The sequence below is a fragment of the Rhinoderma darwinii genome, chromosome 7, assembly GCF_050947455.1.
Source record: "Rhinoderma darwinii isolate aRhiDar2 chromosome 7, aRhiDar2.hap1, whole genome shotgun sequence".
NCBI classification, from domain to species: Eukaryota; Metazoa; Chordata; class Amphibia; order Anura; family Rhinodermatidae; genus Rhinoderma; species Rhinoderma darwinii.
The window spans coordinates 13,199,413-13,213,645 of record NC_134693.1 but is presented as its reverse complement, the minus strand read 5'-3'; the positions used below and the strand labels follow the sequence as shown (position 1 = coordinate 13,213,645).

Below are 14,233 nucleotides of genomic sequence, written 5' to 3'. Positions count from 1 at the left end.
CGTTCAGATAGGCGTATTGTACCTATACTTAATTTTCGGTATCTTGGACCACTTGGATCTGTGGTGCTGCAAGTTCGGTTCAGTAGAACTGCAAGGTGGGGGGGGGGGGGGTCCGGGTGTTACATTCTGATGACAGACAACTGAGTAAATGTACAATACACTAGTCTGAATGAGGACCAACAAAAAAAGATGTATACAAGGCTATGTTCACACTGCATGTTTGAACATACTCAAAGGCTCCCATTATACCGACGGAGACCAAAAGAGTGTCCTCTTGGCCTCCATCAAGCTATATACATCGGGTACACTGTTTGTTTGTTTTTTTTGCCAGATAAAATAGAGTAGTCGGCAATGCTATTCTTTTCAGAGGCATCCAGTAAAAAATGTATACGTTTAATAGATTCCATAATAGAGGCCTGTGACAGATGCCATACAGTGGCATCTGCCACCCATATCCTATTAAAGGGGTTTTCCAACTTCTGACAACGGATGACCTATCCAATGGATAGGTAATCAGTACATGATCTGTGGTGGTCTGACACCCGGACCCCACATAGATCAGCTGGTCCAGTGCCTCCGTGCACCGGACGTACATGCCGGAAGCAGTTGGCTCCGGCCACGTTATAGCGGCCGAGCTGCAGCACTGCTCCTATTCAATTGAATAGGAGCAGACCTGCAGTACAGCCGCTATGCTATGTATCGAGCCAACTGCTTCCGGCTCCGTACATGGCATTAAGCGCCATAACATCCGGTGCTTGCAGGCCCCCGGAGTGGCTTAACGGTGCGGGGAACAGAACCTAATAAAAAAAAGGATTTAGTTAAGCTCACAAAAATTTAGAAAATGTGCATATGTACATGTGAATGCTACTAGTTACTTTATAGAAGGCAACATACATGTTGGTGTAATGGGCATTAACAAGTCATTACACAGGAAAAACTAGCAGATTTCATGTTTAACCTGCAACATATGATTTCAGCAATAAAATACATCAAAGCGTAAACATTGACGGTGAAGAGGATCAAACAGACATTTTTGTGCAAAAGCAAAAACATACCGTTTTCAGAATATTCATTTCTCATAATAAAAGTTTATCAACTGTACAAGTTAAGAAAATTATACAAGCTTTGTTTAAGAAAGGACAATTCATTCAAAACATAGTTACTGTAAAAATCTCTTAAAGGCTACGAAGAAATCTGGAAAAATACACCACGTATCTTTTTTCAGCCCAGATAGAAATAGAAAAAGACATCATTGATGTCAATAATTTACATACACAAACCTTATTTGGTTTACTCTTAACTTCTACCTATAAAAATCGGTGCCTTCGACTTTCGGGGTCCACCTTTCTTAGCAATTTCAAATCCAACAGGATAAAAATAAAAATTCTTCCCAAATAATGCAGAGAATGTAAATACTATGTTACCAACAACTATTCACACCTATGTTGTGGTATAATAAAGATACATTCTGAAGGTCCTTCCATGTTCTCAAAAATATAAACAAATCCCAAGACGTTGTGGCTGAAATCTTTGGGATTTGAAGACACTAAAAATAAAAAAAAAATACATTAAAAATAGAGCTTGTTAAATAACCAGTTGAATCCTGAAATTTCAAGACCCCTGGAAACGTACTTCAAAAATGTTTCAATCATTGATGGTCGGGTGGAAAAAAAATAAACGTATCCTTAAACTTCTCCATGTGAAAATATTTCCTGAGAAATTTCCGATGATCCGGGACTGTCTTTTCCAGGGCTGTCGATCCGCCGTCTCTTTGCAGATCGTTCATTGGTGTCATCCAGCTCTTTATCGCTATGGCTGTTGTTAGCGTGGCTAAATTTGGAATCACTGGATAAAGTGTCACGATTGTAGCCATTGGTGTCTGTGTCATTTGAAGATGGTTCTCCGATGCTGGGGCCATTTTGGTGAAAGGCCCCTGTGGTGGCATCATCTTTATAAGTAGGGGCTTCAGAAGGACCATTAACAGCGACCCCTGGAAATGAACAAGATCAAATTAAAGAGACAGCACTCCTCAAAATTAATAGTCTACGGCTCATGGAGCGGAGGAGACAAGGGTTAGCAAGAACACATCAACCATAAAGGAAAAAGGTGCCGTTGCTGCAATAAGGTCCATGAAGCAGGAAGAGCGTCCAAGCTTTAGTGGTCCTATTCCCCCCCCCCCCCAAAGCGGGGGCCAATCTAGTCTTAGCTCCTTAAGAAAGCCGAGGGCCACTCCGTCCTGGGCTGGGGAGGTGTAACGACACCAACTCAGGGGCTTCGCTTTGATTTGAGCTACAGGCAGTTCCCTCCCAATACATACAAACACGGTTGAACTTGTTCACATTTAAAACCTGGTTGGGTTCTTAGGCTCTGTTTTTGGCAATGCATCAGAAACTCTGGTATGTGACATAAGAGATACCGAAAAACCTGGCGGAACTTATTATAAACCAATGGGGTTTGTCAGGATTCGTCAGCATCTGTTTGACCAAACATTCACCCAATGGTATGAAAAAACTTCTACAAATCAACATAATAGAGCAGATTCTTATATCTAGTCGTTACCATTCTGGTTAGTGTTGCCAGCTGTGCTGTCCTTCTCAGACTGGCTGGTGCTGCTGTTAGAGGTAGTAGGTGGTGGGGAGGGAGCCCGGCTAGACGCGGCACTCTCACTCTCATCCAGAAGCCGGTCCATATAATCCCTACAAGATAAAACTAATAGTCAGTACTTTTCCCACACACAGGAAAACTAACTTATAACAGGTGTTTATAATGGATACTCACGTTACACCAGGGTGTAGGTTGTATTTCTTTTTCCCAAATCTTGTTTGTTGAGCGAAGAAGTCGTACCTCTCGGATTTCTTCCACATGTAGTAAAAAGCCACACACTCTCCAACGGATCGTGTTCTCACCTAAACAATAAATGAACATGTCGCGATAAATAGTTGTATATCTATGTTATAGTCGATCGTATCACTTGAAGACCCCCCCCCCCTCATACTACGTTCAGTTTTTTTGCAACCACCTGTATGCGGTGCATAAAGCGTAGGGACAAAGAAGGGCAAAGTATGGTAGACATGAGGGGGTGGTAGACATGAGGGGGTGGTAGACATGAGGGGGTGGTAGACATGAGGGGGTGGTAGACATGAGGGGGTGGTAGACCACCAGCATCCAGCTTGACTATTTTAGTGGTCTGATAATAAGTTTTGTACATGTGAACAGTAAACATTCCAAAAAGTTAGACACCAGGCCCTCTTTTCCTATGATGTAGAGGGTAAAATTAATGATCATTATCGCAATGGGTGCGACTATGTAAATATATTCATCAATATTATACACCCCATTTTACATACAAGTGTACCTGTATAACAAGGACAGTGGCACCATCATCATCATCATCACACAAGCTGCACTCCAAAATGTCAGCAGTATTATTACCTTGTTTGCTTGTATCAAATGGAAATCTTTTCCATACGCTTTAAGACCTTGCTCAAAATTTCGGCATTCTTCTTCAGTCCAAACAGAAAGTTCTTCTGGGGGAAAATAGCAACAAAAACAAAACACACAATTCATAATGAATAGTTTCCTTTTCAAACTTTTTCCCCTATAGAGTTTTACTACAATAATTCATCTATACCAATCGCATTTTACAAGTTACATGGTCTGTAAAGTTGAAAAAAAAAAGACCTAAGTTCATCTAGTTCAATCGTCACACGAGTTGACCCCGCCAACAATGTAGTTTACATAGGGGAATGCAATCTATATGGAGTCTGAGGAGTAATATTACATTTGGTCCTGGTCATTGATAGGTTGCTTACCACGTGCGGCTTTCACATTAAACCTTAATCTTCTTAAAGCTTCTTCTGTGTCAAAATTACATTTCACCAGCTCATAAAGGGCCTTGAGAAACAAAAATTGGTAGTTTAGAATGATTTATTACTAGCATATATTAACAAGATCTATTAAATTGGACCCATACTGGCAGTGAATAAACAGCTTAACCGAATATATACGATTCCCAGATCAGTTTGAAGAGAACTCATACTAATAGACATCACACTGAGGGTATGTGCACACACACTAATTACGTCCGTAATTGACGGACGTATTTCGGCCGCAAGTACCGGACCGAACACAGTGCAGGGAGCCGGGCTCCTAGCATCATACTTATGTACGATGCTAGGAGTCCCTGCCTCTCTGCAGGACAAATGTCCCGTACTGTAATCATGTTTTCAGTACGGGACAGCAGTTCCACGGAGTAGCGGGGACTCCTAGCATCGTACATAACTATGATGCTAGGAGCCCGGCTCCCTGCAGTGTGTTCGGTCCGGTACTTGCGGCCGAAATACGTCCGTCAATTACGGACGTAATTAGTGTGTGTGCACATACCCTGATAGTTAAAGAAGCACTCCGGATTTGTTTTTCCGCCGCCGTTTGTAAATGTAATGTAGTGAGGCGTATTGAAAACCTGGTGCTGTGTTTTATGGGCCGCCGTGGGGGGTCATATGATCTGTGCTCTGGCAACCCAGATCCTACATAGTCCACTGTAGAAACCGGATGTCAGTCTCTCTATGCAAGACTCTGATAATCTTGCATTGAGAGCTTGAATTTCGATCCCTACAGCGGACACTGTAGTATACAGGGAGCCCGGCTGAAGATCACGGCGGCCCGTAAAAGTGGAGCACCAGATAGGTCACTTCACATCAAATTTACAAAGAGGAGGGGGGAGGGAGGTTGGCGGGGGAATAAAAAATAAACTCGCAGTGCTTTTTTAAAGTGTAAACCATTCCAGTAGTGAAAAGAGTAAACTTCCTCTCCCATGTTTAGAATTTAATAGGAACTGTCTGTCTGGTCATATACATTACATAAGTGGTTTTCTGCTGTTAAGGCTGGGTTCACACGGAGTTTTTTGTAGGCAGAAAATTCTGCCTCAAAATTCCGTTTGGAATTTTGAGGCAGATTTTAATCTGCCTGCACGCCGTTTGCCGCGATTTTCGTTTGCCGCAAAATACGCTTTCTCTGCCTCCCATTGAGGGCAATGGGAGGTCAGAGGCATAAACGCTCGAAGATAGGGTATGTCGCTTCTTTTTACCGCAATTGTTTTTTACCGCTTGTGGGAAAAAACGCCTCCGCCTCCCATTTAAATCAATGGGAGGCATTTTTGGACGTTTTCTGGCGCATTTTCCGACGCGGTTTCCGCGTAGAAAAACTCAGTGTGAACAGGGCCTAACGGTTGAGGGTGGTCTGCCAAAAGTTTACGGCATTCAGTTGGCTCATAACTCTGCAGTAAGAGACAGATCATCCTGCTAATCTCAATGGCTCCCGTATGCAGAATAGCCATCAGCGCTATAGAGCTCTATAACGCTAACGACCGTTCTGCATACGGGAGCCATGGAGACGAGCAGGACGATCTGTCGCTAATTGTAGAATTATGAGGACGCAGGCTCATAATTGATTCAGTCGGAAAACCGGAAACCTGCCGGAATGGTGACGAACGGAAACCCTTAGCGATGTTTCCGTCACCATTGAGATCAATGGTGACTGAAACGGAAGCTGTGCTTTCACTTTCCGTTGCGGGGCTCACCCGACGGAAACCTCAGACGGAACGGAAATAAACGGTGATGTGAACAGGCCATTAACTGTGTTTGGTTCTAGAACTGGTAGTAAGACAACAAACTTAAAACTAAATCAGATTAATTTAATTTATTATGGCAGCAATTATCCCCAATACAATCCCTTAATTTAACAACAAATCTTCTTGGTAGGCCTGGACAGCTACATATGTTAGCAAATTGAACGCATCCACTCAAAGCCCTGTTCGCACACAGTTTTTTTGCAGGCAGAAAAATCTGCCTCAAAATTCCTTCAGGAAATTTCAGGCAGATTTTGACCTGCCTGCAAATTCTTGTTGTGATTTTCGCTGCGTTATTCGCCTGCGGCCATCCACCGCCGCAGGGAAAAAAACGCAGCAAAAAAACGCTTTCTCTGCCTTCCATTGATTTCAATGGGAGGTCAGGGGCGGAATTGCGGCAAAGAAATAGCATGGCACTTTCATTTTTTATTTTTTTTTTAACGCGAGAGGCTAAAAACTGCAGCGGAAAAAAAAGCCCCGAAATCAATAGAGGCAGTTTCGGACGTTTTTTGCCGCTGATACGGTCACGGTTTCGGCATCAAAATCAGCAGCAAAAAAACTCAGCGTGAACTGGACCCAACCCGGGTGAAAGGAATATATACCTGTTCATTATCCTTTATATGTGCTCCTTCAGGGATGGCATCCAGGCCCTTCTCCTCCCCAGTCCTTCTTGAGGCTTCATTCAGAAACTCAGTCACTCTTTCCTCCACTACAAAATCTGGGTTCCACAGTAATTGGTCATCATTTTCATACACTGCAATAAAAAAAAAAAAAAAAACTATTTTCAGATTACAGTAAGTGAAGTTTTTATTTATATAGTGCAAACATACTCAGCAGCACTTTACGATTTAGAGGGCTGAGCTCAAGCCACACACAGCGGGTGTCAGCTGTATATTACAGCCGACACCTCACTGTAACGGCGATAACTCCAATCCTGACCGATTAACCACTTAAATGACACAGTCAATAGTGACCGCAACATCTAAGCAATTAGAGAAGGAGGGAAGGGTCCCTCCGTCATCCCATCTGCAAACCACCCTGCAACGTGATCAATGGTTGCCATGGAAGACTGGGGGCCTAATGAAGGCTTAAGGGGAGAGACATAAAAGTATAACACACTGCAATACATACATAAGTGGGACTAAAAAAAATTATATCAAAACTATCGGGGGAAAAAATCTTAAGTTAAAAACAAAACTTTTTCCCATTTTTCTTCTAAAGAATTGTTAAAAATAAAACAATTTGTATTGCCGCGTAGGTGTAAAGTCTGAATTATTACAATGTAACATTATCCTGCATAGTGAACAGAATATAAAAAAAACGCCAGAATTGCCGTTTTTTAATCACCTCCCCACAAAAAAATGCAATAAAAAGTGCTAATAAATTTGTATGCACCTTAAAATGGTACCATTTAAAACTACAGCTCACCTCCCATAAAAAAAGCAACAACAAAACAAAAAAACAAGACTGACACCAATTCAACGCAAAAATAAAAAAGTATTCTTCGGATATGGCGAGATAAATTTTTTTTTTTTTTCGATAAATTGTTTTTATTTTGTAAATGTGGTAAAACCATGAAAATTCTATACATTTGGTATCTCCATAATCGTATCGAACATTAACATTCCATTTTTAGCACATGGTGAACGCTGTAAAAGCAAAACCCAAGAGAAAATTTATGTTTTCCATTCCAGCGAACAAAGATTTTTTTTGTTTTGTCACTACATTATCTGTTACATTAAATGCTGCCATTAAAAACTACAACTGGCCTCGCAAAGAACAACCACTCATACGGCAACGACGACGGAAAAATAAGAAAATAAGTTATGGTTCGGAATGCGGGAAGGTAAAAATTAAAACGAAAAATATCTGCGGCGGGAAGGGGTTAAAGGAACAACCTAGAAAATGAATGATAAAATTAAACAGGAGATACACTTGCTCACACTGTCAGTCTGCAGAATCTCCTGAATATTCCTCAGTCTTGTAGAAATCGTACAGACAACATATGGCTGCTGATCTCTTCTATTTTAGAACTGGGGAGCTGAGCAAAGGGGTGGGGCTTAACAATCTGTCCTACTGCTGACAGGGCAGTGGAGGAGGCTTCTGCTGCAGCCAGTTGTCTTACCAGACACAGTATTGGAGGAGAAGAAGGTGGACAATGACTGATCTCCTGGAACATTATATATATATATATAAGAATTCTTTATATATTTCTCAGCATTAATTGTAATACGAGACAAAATAGGATCAATAGAAAGCAGGAGATTAAGGGGCAAATTACCGGGGTTTTTTTTGTGCATTTTGTATGTTTAGTGGTTCTTTTAATACAAGTATCTGTTGCCTACCCATGTCATTTATACAGCTGGTGGCATGAACAGACTTTAAAAACCAGTGACAAGAATTTTGCAGAATATGCATTCTGCTATAGACTAAGGCCACATGCACACGACCGTAGCCATGTGCAGGGCCGTGATTTTCGGGTCGGCCGGGGTGTCACCCGCAAGCGGCCCACAAATCGCGGGGCGTGCACATGGACGCAGCCAATATTTGCTATGAGCCTGGACCGTAATAAGACTTGCCCGTTCTTTCTGCGGTCCGGGCTCCAGGGCCATGCACGGACCGTGGAAACCACGGTCGTGTGCATGGCCCCATAGGTGATGTGTACTTGCAGGCTAGAAGAGACATGCAAAACTACCAAAAATACTATGCCATAAACCTGAATAGAAGAGTAAAATTCTGAATATATTTAGGCTTTTTTTTTAGAATATTGCCCATGTAAATACTCACCTTTTTCTGTTTCTCTGTATCTACAGATTCCAACTGGGATTTCAGCTTGAAACATAGACCCTACCATAATCTCCTGGGGAAAAATAAATAAATGTGTCATAAATCCCTGCATCTTTATACACCAAAGATTTATTAGTGATGTGCACAGTAATTACAAGTCTAAAGCAAAGAAGGGTTATGGGACTGACACGCGCAGCCACCTCTAAACTTCACTTTGGTGGCTTCTGTGGCAGAAGATCCCTACTATTCCTTATAAGTTGTGGTCCCAGAGGTAAGAACCCCACCTATGAGATATTTATGGTAAATCCTGTAGACCGTTACAGAATTACAACAAGTAGTCATTTAAAATGCTTACCTTTTTCCAGTCTTCGGATGGAATATAATCTTCATCATCCTCGGATTCTTCTTCCATTTCGTTATCTGTGAAAAGGACTCTTGTTTTAATTTGCGGATACAAGTACAGAATTATTCATGAAGGCCAACTAGAAAATATTCTGTAATAATTTGTAAAGTAAAAGAACGATCACTTCCTTACGCCAACACTACAGGGATGTATTACTAGAATTATTTTCGGATACTTGCATTATACATCTGATGTTATATTGTATTATATGCATTCCTGATAGGCATTATTATTTTTGTATTGGCGTTCAGTATGAGGGTTTCCTATTATAGATAACCTCATTGGGTATGTGTTTTTAGACGTTTTTAACCCTTTAATGACCAGCCTATTTTAAACCTTGACCAAGCTATTGTTTTACGTTTTCCATCGTCGCATTCCAAGAGGTATTTTTGCGTCGACATAGCTGTACAAGGTCTTGTTTTTTGCGAGACAAGTTGTATTTTTTTGATAGCACCATTTTGATGTACATATAATTTATTGATTAACTTTTATTAATTTTTTGTCAGGGGGTAATAGAAAAAAACTGAAATTTTGCCACCTTTTTGCGTCCTAAATTTACGCCGTTTACCGTGTGGTATAAATAACACAGTAACTTGTAGTTTTTATTGGTACCATTTTGGAGTAGATGCGACTTTCTGATCACTTCTTTTTTTACTGCAGGATTCACAGAAAACAGCAATTTTTCCATTGTTTTTTATTTTTTACGGCAGTCACTGTGCGGGATAAGTAATGTAATAGCTTTATAGTCGGGGTCGTTACGGACACGACGATACCAAATGTGTGTAACTTTTCTTTACTTTATTTTGATGTTTGAATAATAAAGCATTTTGTAAGGGGAAAAAGTGGGTTTTTCATTTTTTTTTATTTTTATTAACTTTATTCAACTTTTTTACTAGTCCCACTAGGAGACTTTAATATGCGATCATCCGATCGCTTTTATAGTACACCGCAATACTTTTGTATTGCACTGTATTACAGCCTGTCCGTTTAAAACGGACAGGCATCTGCTAGGTCATGCCTCTGGCATGGCCTAGCAGGCATTTACTACAGGCAGACCTGGGGGCCTTTATTAGGCCCCCGGCTGCCATAGAAGACACAGACACTCGGCGATCTTATCGCCGGGTGTCAGTGAGATGAGAGGGAGCTCCGTCCCTCTCTCCAAAAACCACTCAGATGCGGCGCTCGCTATGGAGCACCGCATCTGAGGGGTGAAACGGGTGAGATCGATATGGATATCGATCTCACCCGTTCAAGCAGCGATGGCCCCAGCCCACAGCTACCTCTGGCAGCTAAGAGCAGGGAGATTTAACGGCTCCCTGCTCTGTTTATTTATTCTGATGCAGCGCCGTTAAAAGGCGCATGCATCAGAATAAAGCCCATTAGTGGCCGCCGTGAAAAGGCGTATTGGCGGTCACTAACGGGTTAATTGCATTAAGTCCATGTGTATTTTTCATTATATTATTTTTGATGCAGTGAAGAGAGTGCAGGTGACATCTTTATGCACACGGTCTTGTTTTGTCTAGTGTTTACGGATCGATCACTTACTGGCATCAAAATACTTGCAGCGCCGAGGACGGATAACTTCTTGAGCGTCTTGAGTAACTGATGGTGCGGGGTCGTCAGAGGAATGAGTCTCATCTTCCTGACCAGATGAATCTTTAATGGTTTCATCCTGGGGAAAAAGAAGGACACTTGTTGACCAACACTAATCAGACTTAAGAAATGTATTAAATATTTTACTGAAGAAAAAAAAAAAAAACACAAACCCCAGGGAAATTCAGATGTTAATGGAGTTGAGCTTAATCCCCCTCCAATGTGGTACAGTGCCCAGGACAAAAATAACTTGTTGATTTATCGGTTCCTATGCTTCCATTTTGTTAGGGCTTGTCCACACGTAGTGGAATTGCTGAATTTTTTTCCGTTGCAGTGGAATACAGTAGCAGCAAAGTGGATGAGATTGAACAAATCTCATCCACGCGCTGCATAAATACGGAACTGAAAAAAATGCTCAGAAACGGACCTGCGGTGCGGAATTTCATTCAGCAGCATGTCAATTGTATTTGCGTAATTGCTGTGAGTTTTCCCCTTTGAATTTAATGGGAGGTAAAACCCGCAACAAGTTGCCGATGTTACGTTTTTGGCTGCGGGTTCGCAGAGATTCCGCCGCAAAAAAGAAGACGGTTTCTTCCTCCAAACCAGCCTCCTGGGATGTCGCTTCATCCCGTGTGATCGCCGCTGCAGCCAATCAATCACAGGCAGTAGTGGCGGTCACATGGGATTAAACGTTTTACCTGGAGGCCGGCCTGCTAGCAGGCAAGTTTATGCAGCAATTTTCCGCAGGGGACATGCCGGACGAAAAACTGCACCACAGTGCGCATTTTCGCCCAGAATTCCCTGCGGCACAGGGCGGATACGCTGCGTGCTTTTATGCAGCGTATACGACCCGTGTGAACACGGCCTTAGACAGGTTAAGAAATTCAACCGATGACCACCTCATTCCCTACACGTCAGTTTCCAAAGTAGACAGACAGCTTAATCAGCTCTCCATCATTAATCAAAACCTAATTACAGACCTGATTCCTGTTGGTATGACCGAGATATTTTCTTAGATCCATAATGCTCGTTTTCTGTGTATTTGGAGCAATCATTGTAGAATTACGATAAATATATTTTGCTAATTTTCTTCCTGTAATTTACAGCTGTCACAAATTTTATCCATGGCTGCTGATGAATATTCATAAGGCGTTCAGCCTTCTTTTTAAGCAGCGAATTGCTTGATCATGTCAGCTGACATACTATGGTGTATCTGATTGATCAGATCCCTCACTGCAGTTCTAGTTTTTAGACTCATTCAGGCACAAGCTAACCCCTCAGACTCGTTTGCTTGAAAGTGAAAGTAACTGAAAAATGACAGACGCTAAAAAATAATGGATCTTATTTCATTCAACCACTTAAAGGAACAGTGTCATCACAAATAATTTTTTTATATGTTAAAGATGTTAGTGCTTTAATAAAAACGTTTATTTTCATTTGTGTGTTTGTGTTTTACTGTTTCTTATTTTTACACTTTTTCTTCCCTATGGGGGCTGCCATTTTTTGTTCCATTTCTGTGTGTGTCGATTAACGGCACACACAGACATGGAATACGGCAGCCACAGTCCCATAGGGACTGCGAACGGCTCCCGTCCCATTGACTGCCGTGTACGGCGTCTGTGTGGGAACTGCGCATGCGCCGCTCCCACACAGTCCTATTCGAAATTGGCGCCGTCCGGCGCCATTTTCCTGTGGACCGGAAGTCGCGGCCGGACAGTAATATTACTACTTCCGGTCGCGGCTTCCGGACTTGTGCACATGGAACAGCGGCAGCAAAGGGAGCGGATGGGCCGGAGGGAGCCGCGGCGGCAGGAGCAGGTAAGAGATTTCAATGTATGTTAGTGTTTGTGTGTGTTTACTACTGTATGTAAACCTACTACACTGTGGGTTACCTCAAAAAATGGCGACACACAGTGTAGGAGGTTAAACCTTTCAAACCCCTCGTTTATCCCGGCACTAGCCAGGATAAAGGAGGGGGGGATGCTGAGAGCTCACTAGAGCGAGGGCTTTTAACCCAATGTTGCAATGCTGCAATTTTGGGAACAGCTCCATCTAGTGACCAAAAATGGGTAGTATTATAAATTAGAAATAATTTATAATATTACATGGACTCGTGCAAAAAAATAAAAAAAATTTGAACAATGTTTAATCACCCACACACTAAATGTTTAATTTTTAAAAAAAAAACATGTTTTTCTGGCAACACATTCCCTTTAAAGAAAAACAATTTTAGTTTTTTCCTCCCTGCAGTCTTTTAATTTCTCCGTAGACAGTTGTATGAAGTCTTGTTTTTTGCGGGACGAATTGTATCTTTCAATTGTACCATTTAATGTACCATAGAATATACGGAGAAGCTTAAAATTATTTTGTGGGGTGCATATTCTGAGACCTATAACTTTTTTATTTTTCTGTCGATAGAGCGGTGTATGGGTTTTTTTTCTTTTTTTCTTTGCAAGGCGAGCTGTAGTTTTTATTGGCACCATAGTGGGATACATACACCTTTTTGATCAAACTTTATTCAATTTTATGGGGGGGGGGGGGGGGGGGGGGAGTGAAGCGATTAATAAAACAGCAATTCTGGCATTGTGACTTTTTTACTATGGTGTTTACAGTACAGGTTAAATAACATCATATTTGAATAGTTTGGACTTTTACGGACGCAGCGATACCAATTATGTTTTTTTTTTTATGTTTCCATTATTTTACGTGATTTTTTTTTCTTTTAAAAATTTACTTTTTCATTTTATTTAACATGTTTGCATAGATTACCATGCAAGATCGCTCATGCAATACTTATGTATTGCCCTTTTCTGTGCTCTACTATTAAGTCTTGCTGCTATAACACAAAAAGGCAAACCTGGAGGCCTTAACTAGAACTCTATCTGCCACGGAAAACAATCGGCATCCTGGGTTTTCGTTGTGGTGGGCCGATGAGGGAACAGGGGGAGCCGGAGGGGTTAAACGGCATAGATCGGAGTGATCTCCGGACCCGGCTAATGCTAGCTGGTGTCAGCTGTATCAAACAGCCGACTACCGCAGGGGATGGTGCAGGCTCGGCTCCCGACATCTGCCGTTTCATATTGTAACGGCAGATGTCGCCATGGGGTTAATGTCCACAAGGTAATACATCATAACCTGACACACAATACATCCCAGAAATTAGTGACAAATAAATTTGTCAATTAAACACATGTATGCTTTGACCACCAACAAAGCAGATTATTTTTGCGAGCACCTTATTTTCCGCACTGCAGCCACTGTTTCCATCATTATCTTCCTCCTCCTCTTCTTCTTCTTCTTCTTCCTCCTCCTCCTCCTCTTCCTCCTCGTCGTCGTCATCTTCCCCAGGCATGGGTACTGTGCTGCCATAGCCATAGAGTCTCAGTAACTCATGAATTGGCATTTCACTTTCCTGAAATCACAACATTACACACGCTTAAAACAAGTAAATCACGCTACAGCACAAAACAAGGATTGTGATCATTTTTTATTTTTTGCAATAAGGACAAGCAACAACCTTATAGGGGATATCCGTGACTTTTTAAAATCGACGGCAAGGCAAAACAATTTATCAGACCAGCGTTGTGGAAATGCGATTATTCTAATAGTGCAATTCAGGTTTAACATTTTAAGGGAAAAAACAAAAAACATGGATAATCACACATATTGGAGAGGTGGACTTTGCTCATCTGTAGCTCACGATGTGGTTACTAGGTGATCAGGTTACCTATAGCACATTTCTGTTGTATATGGTTTGCATTATAAAACAGAGCGAGCTGTAAACCGGCAAGTAAAAGGTAATAAAAACAAAGCGCTGAGATTGA

The 14,233-nt window shown here is 41.6% G+C and overlaps 1 protein-coding gene across 3 annotated transcripts in view; it reads right to left on the bottom strand.

Annotated features, from left to right (window-relative positions):
- Nucleotides 1-928: 928 nt before the first annotated feature.
- Nucleotides 929-14,233, bottom strand: part of MIER1 (MIER1 transcriptional regulator) — a 25,398-nt gene continuing 12,093 nt past the window's right edge. Inside the window, exons 4-14 of one of the 3 annotated variants that reach the window (XR_012849957.1) lie at nt 13,645-13,821; nt 10,362-10,488; nt 8,769-8,833; nt 8,414-8,486; nt 6,229-6,380; nt 3,813-3,894; nt 3,433-3,527; nt 2,779-2,906; nt 2,560-2,696; nt 1,633-1,990; nt 929-1,546 (exon numbers count right to left, since the gene is read on the bottom strand). Coding sequence is in view for 2 of the 3 variants with exons in the window: in XM_075832800.1 (XP_075688915.1) it covers nt 1,686-1,990; nt 2,560-2,696; nt 2,779-2,906; nt 3,433-3,527; nt 3,813-3,894; nt 6,229-6,380; nt 8,414-8,486; nt 8,769-8,833; nt 10,362-10,488; nt 13,645-13,821 (1,341 nt within the window). In the remaining variant the exon portion in view is untranslated. Of the gene's footprint in view, nt 1,991-2,559; nt 2,697-2,778; nt 2,907-3,432; nt 3,528-3,812; nt 3,895-6,228; nt 6,381-8,413; nt 8,487-8,768; nt 8,834-10,361; nt 10,489-13,644; nt 13,822-14,233 lie in introns of all 3 variants that reach the window. The other 2 variants (XM_075832802.1, XM_075832800.1) reach the window with 2 other exon arrangements.